At 30.8% G+C, this 21066-nt stretch overlaps 2 protein-coding genes across 2 annotated transcripts; one reads left to right on the forward strand and one right to left on the reverse strand.

The window, feature by feature from the left end:
- LOC139520074 (complement C1q-like protein 4) lies at positions 1-4712 on the reverse strand. Its single transcript, XM_071312495.1, has 4 exons — positions 4595-4712; positions 3994-4064; positions 2466-2480; positions 1-581 (listed from the first exon to the last, which is right to left on the reverse strand). Exons 2-4 carry the CDS (start codon positions 4040-4042, stop codon positions 151-153), a joined length of 495 nt encoding a protein of 164 aa, XP_071168596.1. The 5' UTR covers positions 4043-4064; positions 4595-4712; the 3' UTR covers positions 1-150.
- A 10964-nt stretch (positions 4713-15676) lies between these two features.
- On the forward strand, positions 15677-16690 carry LOC139489458 (uncharacterized). The gene has a single exon (XM_071275869.1). The coding sequence runs from the start codon at positions 15677-15679 to the stop codon at positions 16688-16690; it is 1014 nt and encodes a 337-aa protein (XP_071131970.1).
- Positions 16691-21066: the final 4376 nt, after the last annotated feature.

Below are 21066 nucleotides of genomic sequence, written 5' to 3' on the forward strand. Positions count from 1 at the left end.
AGCATTTTATATAGATTTTATTCATTCATTGATATATATATATAACAGTAAATGATATCAAATTGATATAGATACACAACAAATTTATGAAAATGTTTAATAATTAGTTCGATCTTATATCAGACCATTGTTTTTCGTTGTTACTTTTTTTTACAGAACTTTAAAGCCTGAGAAGGATGAGAATGAGTTAACATCACCATGAAGAACATCTGCAGCATTACGAATTGTTTTAATGAATGCCATATCACCCTTTTTCATGTCAACGACTACGTTTTTGGTTGACTGAACCGAATCACTGACTCCAATAGCACTTGCTCTATTCCCGGTTATTTTTGTGCCAAGCTGACTATTTTTGTGTTTGAGAATGAATGATGTTTCAAACTGTTTACCTTGTGGTACGTCTGATGTCCAACTGAATGAATATATTCCGGCTTCAGGGCATTCAAATTTGCCTTTGACTGAGTTGTAAGCGAGTCCAACGTTTAATTTTACGCTATCATATACCACAATGTGTTCCTTGGTCTGGTCAGTTACTGTCAATGGAGACCCTCTGTTAGCGTGAAAGGCTACTGGATTGTAAGCTTAAAAAGGGTAATGGTTTATTTAATATATAGGTAGGGTATAAACCAAAGATAGTACATTTGTCGTACTTTGTTTTACTGAAAAAGTAACAACATGTACTAGTAACATAATGATTTTTGAAAAATCACAATCAAAAGTATGTTTACCGATTTTTAATTTTTTAAGCTGTAAGAAGATACTGAATGATAATATGAAGATAAAAGACAAGGAGAAGTTAATATTATGATTCAAAATAAAATGTAGACACACTCTAGTTTTAAAAATTAACAATAAGTCAAAATTGCGAGTAAAATTGTTGGTTACTTTTCTCGTTGATTCTATATAACACTTAGAACATGTATATAGTTAACTGTATTATATATTACAAAATGTAATCATTTATCTTATATCCCCTCATAAATCATTAAAAGAATAACCGCATTTCATTATATATCATACAATAAAACAATGATCATATCGTCATTTGAATGAAGAATCGTGCATTTTCTTGTCAAAAGTTATTGTAAAATTTGATATATTAACGATTTATGAATGACAATGTTTTCCCTCGTCCTTAAAGATGTCCACCTCTGAGGAGCCAACATTTTCTGAAATTAAACTTTTTTTCTTAACCTGATTTTTGGGTTTATAAGACTGTGACAAAATAATTGGTGAAGAAAAAATCATATAGTGGTGCACATCTTTTTTTACTACGGCCCTTTGAAAATGCCCAATTTTGATGATTTTCCCATTTTTCATCGATTTTTACCTATTTTTGGGCTATTATCATGAAAAAATCATAGTTCCACAAGAAAACTTTTTTTCATACTTTCTATAAAGATGGTGTGGACCAATCTGAATAAAATTTAATTAAAAAAACTATAGGAAGGTGTTAATATAAGAAAGTTTTATCATATTTTGACGTTTTTATGTAAAATTTACCATGCTGTCAATTTTGTATTTTTGTGGTTTTTCTCATTTTTAAGAACAAAATGCATATTATTTCAACTTTTTTGTTATAAATGATTGAAAAAATACATATCTAAGAAATTTCAAAAGACCAAAATGATATGGGAAGTACATGATTCTTGTAAAATCATTTTTTGTATCCCTAACCCATTTTCTCAAAATTTGTGCTAAAAATACTGACTTGATTATTCTTTAAATTTGAAAACTGGATTACTCAAAAACCATTCATTGTAAATACGCAATTTATTCACAGAGTTATGTTTGATTATAATATTATTAAAATTCATTGATATTTTCCACTTGTATCACATGTTTTGGAAATAATTTTAGAACGAGATTTCAACCAGACTGAACAAGTCTGAAAAGTCAGAAGAATGCATCCTTAACAAATTTAATTTAATCAGAGAAATCGATATCTACAAACTTCAGTCCCTTTCATGAGAAATAGAGGTCTCTTACATGGCACTAAGTGAAGCGTTTATTTCTTCAATTCTATGTACAAAATCAGGCTTCCATGAAAGCATTACAATGTCATGCTGGTTTTTTTTGGGGGGGGAGGGGATTGGGGGTGCAGATTAATGCCTGTTATCATAATGCACTACAATTCAACGTTGATGCTTAGTCTAACTATTGTTATGTTTAAACACGAGAAAACAACTGCACTGTAAAGTCAGTAATAGTATTTTAAAATATGTACATTTTATATTCAATGTTCCCCAACATATACTTAATTATGCATTGGTAGTTGATAATGTAGAAATCCGAAAAATACAAATTTGGATTTTCTAGCCCTGTATATTTTACATTCAATGTTCGCCAGTATAGATTATAAATAAGTATGCAGTCAGGTACTAAATATACAGTTTTAGAGGACAACATGAAAAATTGCTCGTTAATTAATTTTTTTATTCATCTATATAGTAAGATTTATTTACCTGATACTGTCTGTCCTGTAACAAAAAATAGACCAAATGATTAGTTTCAATGATATACAAGGTTATAAAATAGCAAAATACTGATGATTAAAACGGCTTATAACTTATAAAATTGTAGGATAAATGTCAGATATCGTATGGCGCTTCCTTCATTCTCGTGTCTTTTCCAGTTAGCTTATTCACACATAAGAAACAAAAACAAACTCGTACTATGTTTCAAGCTTAAAAGAAACAAACAAGAAAGCGTACAAAAACTTAAACAACAGGTATCAAAACAGGATTTTAGTGAACTAAATTGGTTGGAATTGTAAAATGGTTAAGGGAAATTTATATAACGCATTTAAAGATGTAAAACATATACTGTATGAGTAACTGACAGTGTTCACAACCAGAATACAAATTCAATCTACGAGAGAGAAAACACATGGAACCACGGATTTTCCAATTAAGTTCTTACTCTACAATATAGCTATCCGTCCCAGAGAAAATTGGCGGGTTTCTTATGACAGGTTCAAACGTAAAACATGACAAAGGCTCTAAGTATTGACTAAATGATATAATTACTGAAATTCCTCATCGGGTACATACTACGTCTCATTATAAACAATTACATATAAAAAAAAAAAGAAGATGTGGTATGATTGCCAATGAGACAACTATCCACAAAAGACCAAAATGACACAGACATTAACAACTATAGGTCACCGTACGGCCTTCAACAATGAGCAAAGCCCATACCGCATAGTCAGCTATAATAGGCCCCGATAAGACAATGTAAAACAATTCAAACGAGAAAACTAACGGCCTTATTTATGTAAAAAAATAAGCAGTTTTGTTTTTTTTCAAATATGGTCCAACAGACTATTATCGTTTTTATGTTCTGTTGTCGGCTCTTTGTCGTGAATCTCAATTCTATCATTATCACTATTTTGAGAGAATAACATCACTATCGCGTTATTAAAAATGTTCGCACGTTCAACAATTTAACAACCTTATGAAATTATAAAAAAAAACATTCCATTCTTATGATTACATTACTATGTAAAAACCATTCTAAAGAGTTAAATCAAGCCCTGCAGTGTTTTACATCCGATTTCAATGAGTATGTAGCTAAAGGATATATCTCTGGTTAGCTTGCTTGCTAGCTGAACCGTGAAGTCGTTGTTAGGTTAGGTAAGCTATCCTCCTTTAAGAGTAGATTAGTCCGATATAAAACCAATCTATCTGTCTGTAGGACTAGGCTTCTTCGAAAGGCGGGTAGTATACCTTTCCTAAAAATGACTTCACGGTTCAGCTAACAATCAAGCTAACCAAAGATATTATCTTTAGCTACATATTGAAATCGGCTGTAATGTTGTCACGAAAAGATAGTTATTGGTTTAATATTTATACGGAAACAAAAATATTGCCGTTCGAATGCATCGGCCAATCAAAATTACGGTATCGTATGAAATTTTAATGAAAGGAAATAAGAAATCTTGGGATGATGTTTTTACCGTTGCTAATATGAAAATAAATGGTTACTTACCAGAAATTAAACAAATAGCCAATATGAGAAAAGATGCAGTTCCGGACATTGTGGTATATTGATGATTGATCCTGAAAGTGTATGATGAAATGGAGAATACTAACTGCATGATACACTTAAAGTTAAAACAAATGGACAATGAAATCACATTAAACACTGTGAACATATACAGACTATAGAACAAACATAGGCCTAACATTCAATAGTACCTACACGTATTATGGATCTGCACATCTAACGAAAAATAAAGGAACATATTCATAATTAATTTCATAATATGCACAATAAGTACTTCCGCGATGATAATGTTATATCTTCTTGTGATATTTTTTCAAAGACCATGTGTTTATCAGGGAAAAGGTTCCATTTACCCATTGTAAGAACCAACTGATAGTTCATCCAAGTAAGGCGTTAATGACTATTCTTTCGATTTGGTTCTCTCTATAGGAATATATAAAGCTTTTCTAAAATTCAAAACTAAACAATTTGCTCTAGCAAGTTGTAGCCTTTTTTAAAGAAATTTACAAATTTAAGCATAACATTGTATTAAATATATAATGAAAATCATTAATATGCTTCCTCGATATTATTTGTGACTTACCTTTTATTTTGATGGTTTTAAAATGTACAAGTAAGCTTAGTAGATTGTACCTTTTATACCATTAGTTCCGGTCAAAAGTTCAAAATTTATTTAGCATAATAATAATAAATCAAAACATTTTCTGTCATAACATGTGACAATAGTTGAAATCATGATTCAAAGTTACTTTTGTTTGCTAATTGAAAACAACCTCATACATTGTACATGTTACATGTTATACATAAACATATTATCTATACATAACCAAAATACACAAAAAAAAACAGTTCAATTTATCATCTAGCTTGTGACACGTCCTTCAACTGTTAAAAGTTTATACGGGTAAGAGAAAGAATAACAGAGGAAACTCTATATATATGGTGAAATGTTCTAAGAATTTTGTCATTGACATACTGTCATTTCTTTTTACAAAATAATTTAAATCTAGTTAATAATGCTAGTACAAATACATATTTCAAAGTATTTTTGGAACTTCGTGCCGTTCTTTTTCCATTTCTGAAGTCCGCTTTTATAAATGTTGTCTATTTGATTTCCAATTCTTAGTAGTCCCAGGCACTCATGTCATATCTTCCGAATATATTGGAATAATATATTTCCGTTCAAAATGATACCATAATTCTGATATAATCAAAATTGATTTACTTTACCTATACCTCTGAGACCCGATTTTGTAGAATACTTTCTTTTCTTTGGGCTTAACTAAACATATATTCGGAATTTCTTTAGCTGACAATGATAATTTAAAATGAGAAAGGTGCTTCAATGATTTACACAGATAAGACATTAAGTAAAAGTTAGAAAGGTAGTGTATTGAGGTTATGAAAAATATTTAAAAAAAATTGCATGCACTTCTTTTTTTTGACAATTTTTACCTGTAACGTCTGTTTGTTTTATTCACACATTGTTTTCAAAAAAATTGAATTTGATGCAACTGTCATACAAGTAAGAGTTCTGCATGCTATAAAATCAGATTATTACACCTTTTTCTGGATACGAAAATGTCTGTGCCAAATCAGGAATATCACAGTTGTAATCCATTCGTTTGAAGTGTTTGAGCGTTTGATTAGTCGTATGAATATGGACTTCCCGTTTTGAATTTTCCTCGGAGTTCGGTATTTTTGTTATTTTCCTTTTTTCAATTATACTGAACTGAAATTTCTATTTAGCTATTATTAATCTGAATGATATCAGTTATCTAAAAAATAAAACATATTCGAACTAATAGTAGGTAAATTATATTTAATGAAAGGAATTTTCAGGAGAAACCTAATCACGATTTAAACTCATATTAATTTCCGAATATGCATTTGTAAAGTGCATGTTCAAACAGATGAAATCAACATTTAAAAAAAAATATTATTGTCAAAATTAATGTAGTCTTTTGTTTTTATAATACGTGAAATAGCCACACCAATAAACAAAATCCGATCTTATTTAAAACAAATTCTTCCAATAACACACAAAAGACGAAATACGAGAATAAAATAAAAAAAAATGCAAAAGTTAAGGAGAAAACTAGGAATAGAACTTATACAAATATGCAACCAAGTCAAAATCTAGTGGGTTTTTTTTCCATGGTTGGTGTCCGTCATACATAATCTAGCAAACTTGCAGGGAAAGGGTCGATTATTATTTATAGAAGGCAATTACAACATTTAGATGTATCCTTTTAGTGTTCATAAATCAGTAAAAAGCCCATTCAAACTAGCCCATTCAAACTTAATGAAACCGAGACAATTCTTTTACGTTTAAAAGACAAGCAACAGTCTACAAAACACTACACAGAAAAGTAAAGACTGGTCAATACTTACTCGCCAAAAACTGGGATTGGTCACATGTGACCTGATAGGGAAAACAGAACCTGCTCATTATAAGGCACATATCCTGTTCCACAAGGTAAGAACAATTTCTGTGATAATTCCCATTAGAAATGTTACAATCGAGGGAAGGTATACTACAACAATTGAAAGAGAGGCGAAAGATACCAGATGGATATTCAAATTCATAGATAAAAAATAAACTGACAATGACATGGCATCAAAAGAAAAAAACAAACAGAAAATCAAAAGTACACAAAACACAAAACAAGACTGGAATAAGAAACATTTCCGTGGTCATTCGTGACGCAGATATTCCATAACTGTCTGCAAAATTCATGATGTAAAAATTTTGAAAAGACGACTTCAATTTTACCACAAGGTTTCAATCCACCAATTTTCTACAAGAAGAAAATATCTGTACCAAGTCAGGAATATGACAGTTGTTATCCATTCGTTTGAAGTGTTTGAGCTTTTTTTCTTCATTTGATTATGGACTTTCTGTTTTGAATTTCCTCGGAGTTCGGTACTTTTGTGATTTTACTTTTTACACTTGTTTCAATAGCTTCCTTGTCAGCTGCAACCGTCCATCAATTAAATTCTGATAGATAACACAGATCAACTACATATAAACCGCTTGTCTGAGTTTCATATTAGATTGATGACCCTTTTCTGTAGCCATGTGAATTACAAAAAATTCAAACTGTTAAAGTATCAAAACACCACAAATAAAGAATAACAGTAAATGGTCATTTTGTAGGCTCAATGATATAAAAGCCGGACATTGATTTTATCGAGCCTGTAAAACATTTCAAACGAGTAAAATAAAATGCCAGATTTATGTACAAAAGAGGGAACAAAATACGATTATGAAATACCTCTGAATAGCAGGCTCTTGATTTAGGACGTTCACCTCCAGAATGTGGCGGAGTTCAGCTAGTTTGTTGGTACAAACCCCCTCTCAAAACCTTGGGCAGTGGGGTAACAGTACAACATCAGAACAATCTATAAAATCAGCTGAAAAGGACTTCAGATCGCTTCAAAGCAGAAAAAACATGAAATAAAAACACAGACCGGACGTGTGGGAGTTTAAACATCAACACAATTAAATACACAATGTACAGATATAAGAGCACTCGCAGTCCTGGCAGCAGTCTTTTTCGAAAATATTCGTAAAAATAAAAATTTTCTTCAATTTTATGAAAAAAATACATACGGGGGTATAATTATCAGGGCTCTCCGTCATTAAACTTGAATATGAATTCGGAGTACAAAATTTGTACTCAATCATCAAATCATGTTTTTGATTGGTTATTTTTATACATTTTTTTTTCATATTTGTAATGTGTCACCTCTGTTGTTTTTTCTGTGCTGGAACATATTCTCGCCGGTGTGTTAAGTACAAGTCATAACTGATTTAAGTGCATTGGTAAAAGAGCGTATGAGAATAAATCGTTGGACAATTTACCCTCTGTTAGAGAGCTTGAAATATTTTGGAAGGTAACTTTGAAATAGATATTTTTAAAAATTAAATGGAATGCATGGCGTTAACAAAGGTAATTAATTAAAATTGAGACTGGAAATGGGGAATCTGTCAAAGGGACAACAACTACACTAAAGAACAAATAACAGCCGAAGGCCACCAAAGGCTCTTTGAACAACGCAGCGAGAGAATCACGCAATCAGAGGTATGCTAGCTCCTGAATATAAAGATGTGTACTAGTTCAGTGAAAATGGACGTAATTATTCTTTTTATATCTACTTCACCTATAAACTATTTTAATACAAATGCAGGGGTTTTTTTCGGTCGAAGGTTTCTGAGATTTATTTTCTTATTAACGTTCAATATGTTTTAGTCTTTTGCAGACGACAGTTCGATTTTACCTGAAATAGCTAAAATGAAATCACTCCAGTCCAAAATTATCCATAAAATAAAAAAATATCACATATAAAATTTTGAACAAATTGTTTGATAAGAATCAAAAGTTAACACATCAAATGCTGATAATAAAAGGAAGTGGTCACAATGCACTTACACGTGAACTCGTGCTGACCCGCAAGATCATTGACCAATAAGAAAGATGAAATCCAATCATGCATTGGTCATAAGTGAAATTTCTCTGCACGTGAAAAGATGTTATCTAATTTCAACAATTTATCGTTTAATTATTTAGGACACTCTGACCCTTTGACCAGACTAGAGACATCATTCATTTAGAGTATTAATAGCTCACTCTTTATTTTAAGTCGGTGCATATTGCTAAGAACAGCGTGGAAAATGCAATAGAAGTAAAACGGGTAAAAAAATGGGATGTTGAGAAAAAAAATGAATTCGTGATAAGGACAAAAATTCTGATTTGGTTGCCGAATTAGAATCAGTTGACAGTAACCTTTTATCTCAAGGCAAAATAAACGAAGTAGTTGAAAACATTAACAGCATATTTTTGGATGCTGCAGAAAATGTTCTAGGTACATGTAATGATAGCCAAGGGAGTCGTACAGGACAAAAAATGGGCAAAAAGGGGAACAAACCATGGTTTGATAAGCAATGTTGGAATAAGAGAAAGATTTACAGGGGAGCAAAGAGAAATTATAACAGTAATAGATCAGAAGCTAAAAGGGAAGAAATGAAAAAGAAAGAACGGGAATATAAACGCCAGATGATTAATCGATGAGGTAATATAGAAAAAAAATTCAAAAACATATGAAAAACCTGAGAACAAAAATCTGAAGGAATATTGGAAAATTTTATATAGGGGAGGGAAAAGAATTAAACCTAACATAGCATTAGATGTACTGTTTGATTTTTTCAAAAATTTAAATAACGCTGAGAATACAAATGACGTCACAAATGAGCCGAATGACATTCATGGTGTTAATGGAGTTTTAAATTCAGAAATTACCGCAGAAGAAATTAGCAACTGTATACGAGACTTGAAAAACGGAAAGGCCAGTGGCGATGATTTGATAATCAATGAATTTATGAAAAGCACATCACACATTTTTATACCCGTTTATGTGAAACTTTTTAATATGATTTTTGATTCTGGTATTTTGCCTGACATATGGCTTATGGGAAATATTATACCTTTTTATAAAAACAAGGGTGACCAATCTGATCCCCAGAATTATAGACCAATTACTATACTCAGCTGCCTGGGAAAACTTTTCACATCTGTTTTAAATTTTAGATTGAGTTCTTTTTTAGAGGATTATTTATTATTAAATGAAAACCAGGCTGGCTTCAGAAAAGGTTATTCCCCAGTAGACAATATATTTGTTATTCACATATTATTTGAGTTGCTAAAGAGAAAAAAGAAGAAACTATATTGTGCATTCGTGGACTTTGCGAAAGCTTTTGATACTGTTTGGCGGTCTGGTCTCTGGTCAAAACTTATTAAACACTCGATCAACGGAAAGATGTATAACGTTATTGTCAACATGTACAATAATATCAAATCACGTATTCACTTTGGATCAGATTTTTCTGAATTTTTCCCTTGTTCTATTGGTGTTAGGCAGGGAGAGAATCTCTCTCCTTTGCTTTTTTCTATTTATCTTAACGATCTGGAATTGTTTTTACAAAATAAAAATATAGAAGGTTTGTGCACTATCTCTGATGAGTTAGAAATAGAGTTAAATGTTTATTTAAAATTGTTTGTCATTTTATATGCTGACGATACTGTCTTAATGGCAGAATCTCAGATAGATTTACAAAGTCAACTGGACTCCTTATATGAATATTGTGAGTTATGGAAACTTAGAGTAAATGTGCAAAAAAGTAAGATTGTAATTTTTTCACAAGGTAGACTACCGCAGAATATTGTTTTTAAGTATGATAATATAATACTAGACATTGTGAGTGAATTTACTTATCTTGGTGTATTACTGTCTAGGTCAGGAAATTTTTCAAGAGCTAAAAAAAAAAGCAATGTGAAAAAGCAATACATGCTATGTACGATATTATTCGAAAAGGTAGAGTACATAATCTGTCAATTGAATGCCAACTTGATCTATTTGATAAAATTGTGAAACCAATACTTCTATATGGGTGCGAAGTTTGGGGTTTTGGAAATAATTCAATAATCGAGAGGGTTCATATTACTGTGCCTAACCGATCACCTTTGGGGTATTATAATACCTACAGTGTTACCTGGATAAAAAATTGTCAACACAATTTGTCCATTTAAACTGTACAATAGGTTTTGTGAGAGATTATCAATAGGTGGTCATTTAACTACCTGTAGATTTTACCTGGTTGTTTTTTGCCCTAAATTTTTTTTTCATTGACAGTTTTGTTTTAAATTTACAGGTGGTCAGTCAACTATTGAATAATGATTTAAATCACCTGTTACCTAAAATGTTACTGTGACATTAATTGTATCAGCATCCAAGTGTACCTTCAAATTTACATATTTGGCATATAACTAATATAAATTCATTCACACCTTCAATTTATTTTAATTTTTTACACAAAAAAAAAAATCATATGAAATATAGCTTATTACTTCACTGAAAGTTATCCTTAACCCGCTTCAGGTGATAAGAAATAAATTATAAAAGTTGGTTTTTCAAATCTATATGTACTTACATAAAACTGTAATTTGGTTAGGATTGCTTTAGTTTCAAACATATCTGTCATTATGTGCTTCAGAAATCAAAGAGTTAATTGGAAGATGATAAGCATTTATTTGTATTTATCAATAAACACATTTTGTCTTGTCAGGGCAGTGCAGCATGGCCTTTGTCCATTGTTGAAGACTCACAATCATATTCCATATTCCATATCTTTCTAGAGCCTATAGAATTCGGTTGACATAATGTGATATGACACCAAAAAAATTTAATGAATCTTTTCATTTTGCTTTTGTTATTTGCATCCTGCAATCAAGTATATAAACTGATTTTCTTCAATCATATTTTTTATGTGTATTGGGTCATGTGAGTTTCAAAATATCTGAAATTGAATCCAACAATTTGCATTTATAAATTGAAGTATTTGTTTAGCTTTATATGGTATTTGAACTATTTTTGAATAGAAGGAAAGATCTGAATGAGTTAAGCTATTTTGACTAGTATAGTTTGCTTGTATGTTGTGCTGGAACACCATTTTCCTAGGTATGGGGAATGGTTGAAGGTGCACAAACATTCTAACCCTGCCACATTCTGTTTGTGCCTGTCCTAATTCAGGAGCCTTTAGGTCACTGGTTGTTGTTGCTTCATGACTGTCATAGTTTCATAGTTTTGATTTCAGATCTTTTTATAGTCTACTTTACATTATGGGTTTTCATATTGTTGAAGGCCGTATAGTTGCCTGTAGTTGCTTACATCTACTTCATTTGAACTTTGGTGGATTATGGTTGTCTAATTGTTGATCATATCATATATCTTTTTTATCTTTTTTAGCAATTTGATTGTACTTTTATTATTTCTTTCCTTTTTTCAAACAATTCGCTTGCTGTATACTTATAATACACCAATCTTGCAGGTGTGATGATTTTACAAATTCATCAATATGCAAGATTATGTTAAACATGTGACTTGGAAAATGTGTTTCCTCATTAGAACTTACTAACTAAACACAAAACTTGTATCACACCATTTATTTTAATTGTAGTAAATTATCATAAATGAATGTAGGGAACTATTTTGTATAAATATGTATTGCTTTATTGATAATGCAAAGAAAAAAATAACTGTGGTTCTTTGCCCCAAACCTGTGTTTGTTCAGTTTACACTTCTAACCAAGAACCGGTTAACATATCTTGGGCCCCTTACTGAACTCTGATTAGTTTAAAACAGATGCTTCGTTTGCACTGTATCTTTTCAGCGTTTGGTTCGTGCCCCAAAAGGGAAAGCATCTAAGTATTCGCAACATGGTCCCTAAATAGAATAAGAAGCAATATATAGGGAGGATTGGGGGGGGACTAGTAATGTGGATTAATAGCATATATCAATTTGACAGCAACTCAAAAACAGTCAATTAACACACACTGCACATTGTTGAAGGCAGTATGACGACTTGAAATTACTTATCACATGTCTTTTTATACCTTTGTTTTAGGGTTTTGATTATTAGAACAAATACACAAAAAAGCTGTGTTTACACTTGATTTTTTTTTTATCACAGCAGATGATGTTAATAATGGTTTACTTTTTTTTAAATTGTTTTTGGATGGAGAGTTGTCTCATTGGCACTCACACCACATCTTCCTATATCAAATTACATTGGATACTGTCCACTCAATTACACCTTTTTCTAAATTACCTATTGCTGTGAATGATTTCTATTGTCCTATTACATGTACATGTATCTGATTATTGTCCAATTCAACTAATGCATACACTTCAAGTATTACCTGAGAGGGAGTATCTCAAACCAAATAAACATTGTTACAAAAATGCCTAACGCAATCCATGTAAGATTATATCTTCCTGAAACCTAGGCCTTCAAACATATTCAACTGCACAGGCAGAGTAAATTGCAAGGTGTCAACACTACCATTTTTGTCAATTTGTAATAAAGAACCTGAATGGAAAGTTGTCTTATTGGCAATTGTACCAACTATCTTTCTATTTTTATAAGAAATCTATTGGTCCATATATGGTCTCAATTAGTAAGAAAAGCTGCTCCAAAATATTGATTACTCAATAAAATTGGGAAATTGTCTACATTGGTTGTGAATAAAGCATGAATAGATATACTAGTGAAAATGACTGAGAAAGTTCTGTCAGCAACTTTCCCTATTGGATGTAAACATTCAAATTCAACTATTGAAGACAATCACTGACACAATTTCCATTTTCATTATATGATTGTTCATCTTCCTTAAATGTATATTTGCAACACATTGTTTATATATAATACTGTATAAGATTGAAAAGCACATCTTGTGAATTTTTTAATTGGAATGGGAGATAATTCTAACTAATTGCATAATTTTAAAGTGTGTAGGTATCATTTTTTTTTTTTTGGCATATTAGAAATATTTATTAAAATAATACAAAGGCATAATTTTTAATCATTTTTTTTTTATTAAATTAAGAAAAAAAAAGAAAAAATGAAATCCATTCTGAAATTCCTGATTTATGTCTTCATTATACACTAAATCACTGATAAAATACTCCATAAGAAATGGATTGAAATAGATATATTTAACCTTTTATATCTATGAGACATGTGTAATTCATACGTTTTTTTTTAAACATTTTATTCTAAATTTGCTATGAGAAAACTGTAGATTTAATAATTCCATAGAAATTTGTTTTGAAAACAATCACAAATAAATAAACTACTGGTAAATCCCAAAAGAGAATAAAGCACTGGAATTTCTATTCACTAATCCATTTGTATTTTTTATATTTCTAAAAGTAGATCCTGAATATAAAATAAAACTAACATCACTTTTATTCCATCTCAGGAATCACAATATAAACTGAAAATATATCCCATTATAAATCACACATAGTTCTCTCTCTTGTAGAATTATTCCCAATTAGGTGGGCTATCAAAAAACAAATGAACAAAGAGGAAATAGATGTTATCCTTCATTATAAAATAACTGTAATAAACGAAAAATGAAAATATATCCCGCATAAAAATCACCATGAAGAAAACATTATATCCTTCTTTTAAAAATCTATTCAGAGTCTGGTAGTGGAGGATTTTGAGGTGGAGGATCTAAGGGTAGTGGTGGCTGAACATTCATTTGTTGCTGGTATGCATACGAATAATAATATGGATTAAATCCATAATACCCTGGATAAAATCCATATGGATATTGACTTTGTTGACTGTTTGTAGTTGAATTGGACATGTTAGCTGGTGGTACCATTTGCTGATTACTTGTGAATGAGGAAAACAGATATGGATTCTGACTACCAAGAGGTGGTGAGCTGGTGATGGTAGCAGATGGCTTTAACTTTTTTTGCAGACTTGTTCAGAGCCAGAGGAGGGAGCTCATCAGTGTCAGAGATGTCCTCGTGAAAAGGGGACACTTTTGGCAGCTGGTATTTAGCAGTAGATTTGCATATCTTACTAGAAAGAATCCTGAAAAACTCATCCTTATCCTGAGAATGAGGATGGCATGGGATATCACTCTTGTAATAGTCCTTAAGTGCTATCACATCCCTCATCAATATATTTGTATTGAGGTATTTTAGCTTGTCTATAGCCCTTAAACGTTCCTTTATAACGCTAATGAACGATGTTGTGGTCTTTTCCTCAAATGAGGAAATTCTGGCAAGTTCAGTTTTCAGTTCATCCATATCTTTGTCAACAGTTTTTATATCCCTGTCAATCTGCTTTGACTCTTTTTTGAAATCTGGATGTTTGTCCTTCTGACCACAATCTCTCCAGTCCTTGCATGGGGAGAGGGAACACGGTTTATTACCCCTGTTCCCATCAGCCTTGTGGCCACGCAAATGACAATTTCCGCATCTCGTACTTTTGTAAGGACCAATTGGATCTGGATCCACTACTAAAATATCCATATCTCTTCTTCTAGACAACAAATCGCTTCTTACTCTCTCTTTTTCTTTAATTTCACATAGGATCTTTTGTCTAATTTTTTCCATACCATTGTTATGATGGTCAGAATCAGTGGCAACCTTTGATGACAGTGTACTACTACTAGGCTGATCAAAACTTTCTGGATAGATGGCTGTTGCAGCTTTTAAATTTCTAATTGCCATTTGTATTTTTCTTTTTCTTCCTAATGGTAATGGTGGTTCACAAAAAATTAAATCTAAATCACTCTCTATGTCCATTGCACGAAGTGCACTGCTATCCCTAAACTCATTTTCTAAAAATATCTCTTCACATTTTAAGAACTCTGGCCCTAACTGAAGTAAAAATTCACTGATTGAAATTTCCATCTTGACTGTTTAAAGACACTAAAAGAAATGGCTTAAAATAAAAGGTGCTTGCAACTGGTCAAGTTTTTTTCTATTTCAAAGGGGTCAAAGGTTTATAAAAAGTGTACATAGAAAGTTATTTTCATCCTCATTTTTGCAAAATATTCTTGAATTTTTAAACTAAAATTGACTTATGCTAAAGCCAAAGAAAAAATACAATATAGATCTTTATTAAAAAAGACCAAATTGTGTATTTAATGTAAAATGTCCCATATCTAAATAGAATAGTCCATTCAGGACATTGGTCATGATACCTGAGAAAAGCAAGCTGCTCTCAGTCATTGAATTTTACCTTTTAGTAGGTCATAAACTGGGAAGATTTTTTACTCTCTTGATTGTTTAAATCAATATGATGCTATCAAAACAAAATAGATTTTATAAACCTGGTGTATGTATTGATGAGAAAGATATAAAAACAATAAGCTATTTAAAAGAAAAAGGAAGCACAATATCCAAAATAGTGAAAACTACTGGAATATCATTGCCAACAGTTAGTAAATACTTTCATAACAATAAACCAACAATTACTGGGCCAAGAAAGAAAAGAGAGATAATGACAACTGAAATTATAGAATGTATTCTATTTTTTACTGAAAGACAACCTTCCATACAGTTACAAGAAATTCAACAAAAATTGATAGACACTGGAATTTGTACAATTGAAAATTGTCCAGGTCAAAATTCAATCAGCAAGTCTTTAAGAAATGATCTATTGTTGACTAGAAAGAAAATCAGAGTAGTTCCAAGGGAATCACAAACAGCACAAATAGAGACAAAATTAGATGATTTCATAAACTTTATTTCTACTTCGAATACTAATAATTTATATTTCTTTGATGAAACATCATTTCTGAAAACTTCAGGCAATAGAAAATATGGATATGCTTTATATGGACATGAACCTATTGAAATTCAACGATATGCATCAAGTGCAACTTTAACTGTGAATTTAATGCACAGTCGTTCTGGAGTAGCATACTTCAATTTTGTCGAAGGACCATCAGATAGTTTGCATTTATTAAATTTTTTTGTGGAGGTTTTCCATCAGAGAATTTATGGATTACCTATTTTAAAACCTGGAGATATTGTGATAATGGATAATTGTAGATTCCATCATTCAAGGCTAATTCAAAATCAACTTCAATATTTATTTAGAGTTAATGGTGTAACTCTTCGATATCAACCTCCTTATCACCCTGAACTAAACACTTGTGAATATTGTTTCAAACTTATAAAAGATGGCATAAAAAGGGAAAACCATTATTATGAAGAGCATATGGAACTGGCTATTTGTAACTCTGTTGTAAACAACATCAATAGAACAATTTCTGAAAACATTTTTCATCATTGTGGATATACTTAGCCTCACTGGTTTAGAATTTGTGGCCACAAATACATATTCATGGATTTATAACCTGTTCATGTTATGTAACTGCAAATATGCATAACTAATAAAAAAAAATCTTATATAGAAACATTTTGCACAATATACTGGTTACTTTAATTTACAATGGAGTTATATCCCTGGATGAGAAATTAAGTCATTATCTTTTTTATAATAAACTATGAATAAAAGGAGATGTGACATAATGCATCATTGAAATAGTTACCCAATAACAGAATTTATGGAACTGAACATATTGACATATTTCTCTTGTATTAACAAAGATAGAGGTTCAAAACTGTTGTTTTAAATTAAAGTCATTAAACTTATTCAGTATTCAATTGTGATAATTTTGTTTCCAGCAGATTTATAACATCATTACATAACTTTGGGTTATGTAAATTTAACACAAAACTCTGTCAATGAAAAAAAAATTTAGGGCAAAAAACAACCAGGTAAAATCTACAGGTAGTTAAATGACCACCTATTGATAATCTCTCACAAAACCTATTGTACAGTTTAAATGGACAAATTGTGTTGACAATTTTTTATCCAGGTCACACTGTAGGTATTATAATACCCCAAAGGTGATCGGTTAGGCACAGTAAATTTTGTAAAATATTACTTGGAGTAAAAAAGTCTACTCCTGATTTTATGATTTATGGTGAATTAGGAAGATATCCATTAGATATTTCAATCAAGTTACGAATGATAAATTATTGGTTCAAGTTGGTAACTGGAAAACCTGACAAATTGCCTTTTATTTTGTATAACTTAGCAACTGCCAAATATGGTACAAATATTTTATGGTTAAAACAAGTCAAATCAATTTAGACACGTGTGGCTTGTCATATGTATGGGATAATATCTGTTTGTAAATAAAACATGGCTACATGTAACCATTAAACAGAATTTGATAGATCAATTTTAAACAAAAATGGCTGGCAAGCCTACAGGAATCACCAAAAGCATTAAATTATCGTTTATTTAAAGATACTTTGGAGTTTGAGAATTTCGAACTTTAAACATGAAATTTCCAATAGAAACTGGAAGATGGCAAAACATAGAAAGAGAAAACAAAAAATGTTTATTATGTAATTCAGATGCCATTGGTGATGAATACCATTATATTTTTAATTGTTCAGCTTTTGATAATTGTAGAAAACAATGTATTGCATTTTACTATAGAAATAGACCAAACTCATTGAAGTTTTATGAATTAATGAATTCTAAAAAATGTACAGAACTGAACAAACTATGTAAACTTATTAAGGAGATAAATAACAAATTGAACTTTTCTGGGTGAACAATTGTGAAAGCCTCTATCTACTTTCGTACATTATTTATTTATGTTATTGTATTGATTTATGTATAATTATCTCTATACCTTTATAATTTGGTTTGTGAGAATAAAGATATATTGGTTAGTAATAACCAATTAAAACAGAATTATCTTCTCTTTTTAAATTATTTTATTCCGCTTTATTTTCAATCAGCAAATAAAATTAGTTATATTGCTTTAGGTAAGTGACTATAACTTAGGATGTGCACATGAATGAAAATAGCTGATTTGCAAGTAGTCCAAAAACGTCTAAAAAGGAATGTTTTGAATTTGTTTCCTTATACGAAGGAATACGTGACATTTTTTATTTATAGAAAAACCGTACACAACTTCATAATTTGGACTAATTTGCAAGGTAGGCGACTGTACATTTTAATAAACATTCGTTATAAACCATGGTTAAGCTTACGAGAAAGAAATTACTCGACTTGCGAAATATATTTTTATTTGGATATTGTATAAGTTGCTATTGTTATTAATCTCTGCAACCAGCCCAACAGAGCTTATGTTTGTTATGTTCTAGTGATCCCAACTTAAATAAAATTTTCGCTTCTATTATATTGTATTCTAAGAAAAAAAAACATGTGCTAACCAAAGTAGAAGATTCAACATTGTTAGGCTTAATTTGAAACGAAGTATTTTTAGTTTGTGGTGTTCACCCTATTTAACCTTTGGTTATATTATGGAGAATGTCAGTCGTTAAGTTGTCACTTTTGTAGACGTTTATAATAAAACATATTGATGTGACTGTATGGTAAGTGCTGAGATAGATAGATAGATGTATCAATCTCACTGTACAGTTGACAAAAATAGCTGATGTTCAAGGTTTTCCATCTACATGCAACCATGCATGCATCATATACGGAGTGTTATAAACTTATAACGTTGACGGGGAAAGGCAATGCGCCGACTAACCATTGCTTTATTTTATAATTTGGTTGAGTGGTCTAGGTGGTTGGAAACAGTTTATAAAAATATCAAAACATAAGTATCCTTACTACTCTAATATTCAATTCGATATTGAATTGTGTTTTTTAAATAAATTTCAAAATTTGAAAATTTTATTCACATTGCGTTGGGTGTTTTAATTCGTATGTCAATACATTAAAAAATATAATGATAAACTATCTAGAATGTTTTGTAACTAATACCTGGCTAATAGAAAGAAACAATTAAAGATCTCGCATATTACTGCACGTAAGTGGTTACTAATTTTGTAAAGACAATTGAACCTCTGTGAGATCTTAGCACTATACCTACTATTAACATATTTAAAAAAAACGTTGAGTAATAAACAAAAATTAAATCAATTTATGGAACGTAGAATGTGTGCTCGTATAAAAGAGGGACGAAATATACCAAAGGGACAGTCAAACTCATAAATCTAAAACAAACTGACAACGCCATGGCTAAAAATGAAAGACAAACATACAACAGCACACATGACACAACATAGAAAACTAAAGAATAAACAACACGAACCCCACCAAAAAACTAGGGGTGATCTCAGGTGCTCCGTAAGGGTAAGCAGATCCTGCTCCACATGTGGCACACGTCGTGTTGCTTATGTGATAACAAATCCGGTAAATAGTCTAATTCGGTAGGTCACATTCATGAAAGGGAAGGGGATTGTAGTTACGACGTAAGGAACATATCCGATATCATTTGTGAAACGGTTATTCCATAACGGTCAACCAACTCGTGATGGCGTCCGTAAAATTTACGAAGGGATGATTTCAACTTCACCATTTGGAACTATAAACTTTTCTAAAATTATATTTTTTATTGATCAAAGCTCTTAGTTTACATATTCGTTATAATTTTCAACATTCATTATAAAGTTGTGTTTTTCTCACATTGATAAACACCAACTTTATTCATTAATTTTTACGTGTCTGTTAAAATTGAACTTCGCACAAAATAAAATTATCACCAAGCCATCTTCAAGTAGTGAAGACCTTGGACAATGCATTGACCTTACAGCTCATATACAGTTTTGAACTTAGATGATGAGTTGAAGGACATATGCGTCGAAATCATGAAAATGTCGTGTTAATAATACCTTAACATAGTTTACATTAATATCACATTAGATATGACATCGCATACCGTTGGTACTACACTAATTTTCCGTCATTTATTACATTTTCAAGGATAATATCAACAACAACATTTGATATCAATATTGAAATAAAAAAAAAAAATTCCTGACAAAATCTTCGTCATGTACGTTCAATGAGCGAACTGTTTTGGGGTAGTGCTTGTAACAGTAAAATTGGTCTAGTAGGAAAATTTGTCTGCCAGACTTTTTTTCCATGTCCATGATTTTACTAGGAATATAAGTCCTACGACAAATTTTCCTAGGAAAATAAGTCCATAGCTAGTAAAATATGTCTGGCACTAATTTTTTCTAGGAAAAAAATTATCTTAGTTAAGATTGGAAAGTTTCATTGTTTTTTCCTGTTAAAATAAGACATGTACGTTATAACTTAGTACTTTGAAAATTAATATGGGACATAAATTTAACTAAAATATTGATACATAACTGTAAAACAATATTAAAATATAACACTCAGATATACCTTTTAAAATAAAGGGCATGGACATTTTTACTTAGAAATATAAATGACATGGACATTTTTACTTAGAAATATAAATGACATTGACATGATTTTCTATGAAAATAAGTCCGGGGACATGCATTCTATTTTAACTGTTAATGCACAACTCTTTAACAATATTAAAACATTAATATTGATTTTCCATTGTTAATAAAAAAAAAATGTCCTTTTAAAATAAAGGACATGGACATTTTTACCTAGTAATATTCATGACATGGACATAATTACCTAGGAAAATTATTCTGGGGACATGCATTTTATCAAAAATATAAATACGCAACTCTTAAACAATATTAAAACAAATATATATAACATTTAAATTTCCATTGTTTATAAATATCTGAATGAGTTATATATAAGATTTTATAGGACATGATTTCTTAGGAAAACTG

The sequence above is a fragment of the Mytilus edulis genome, chromosome 1, assembly GCF_963676685.1.
Source record: "Mytilus edulis chromosome 1, xbMytEdul2.2, whole genome shotgun sequence".
Classification (NCBI taxonomy): domain Eukaryota; kingdom Metazoa; phylum Mollusca; class Bivalvia; order Mytilida; family Mytilidae; genus Mytilus; species Mytilus edulis.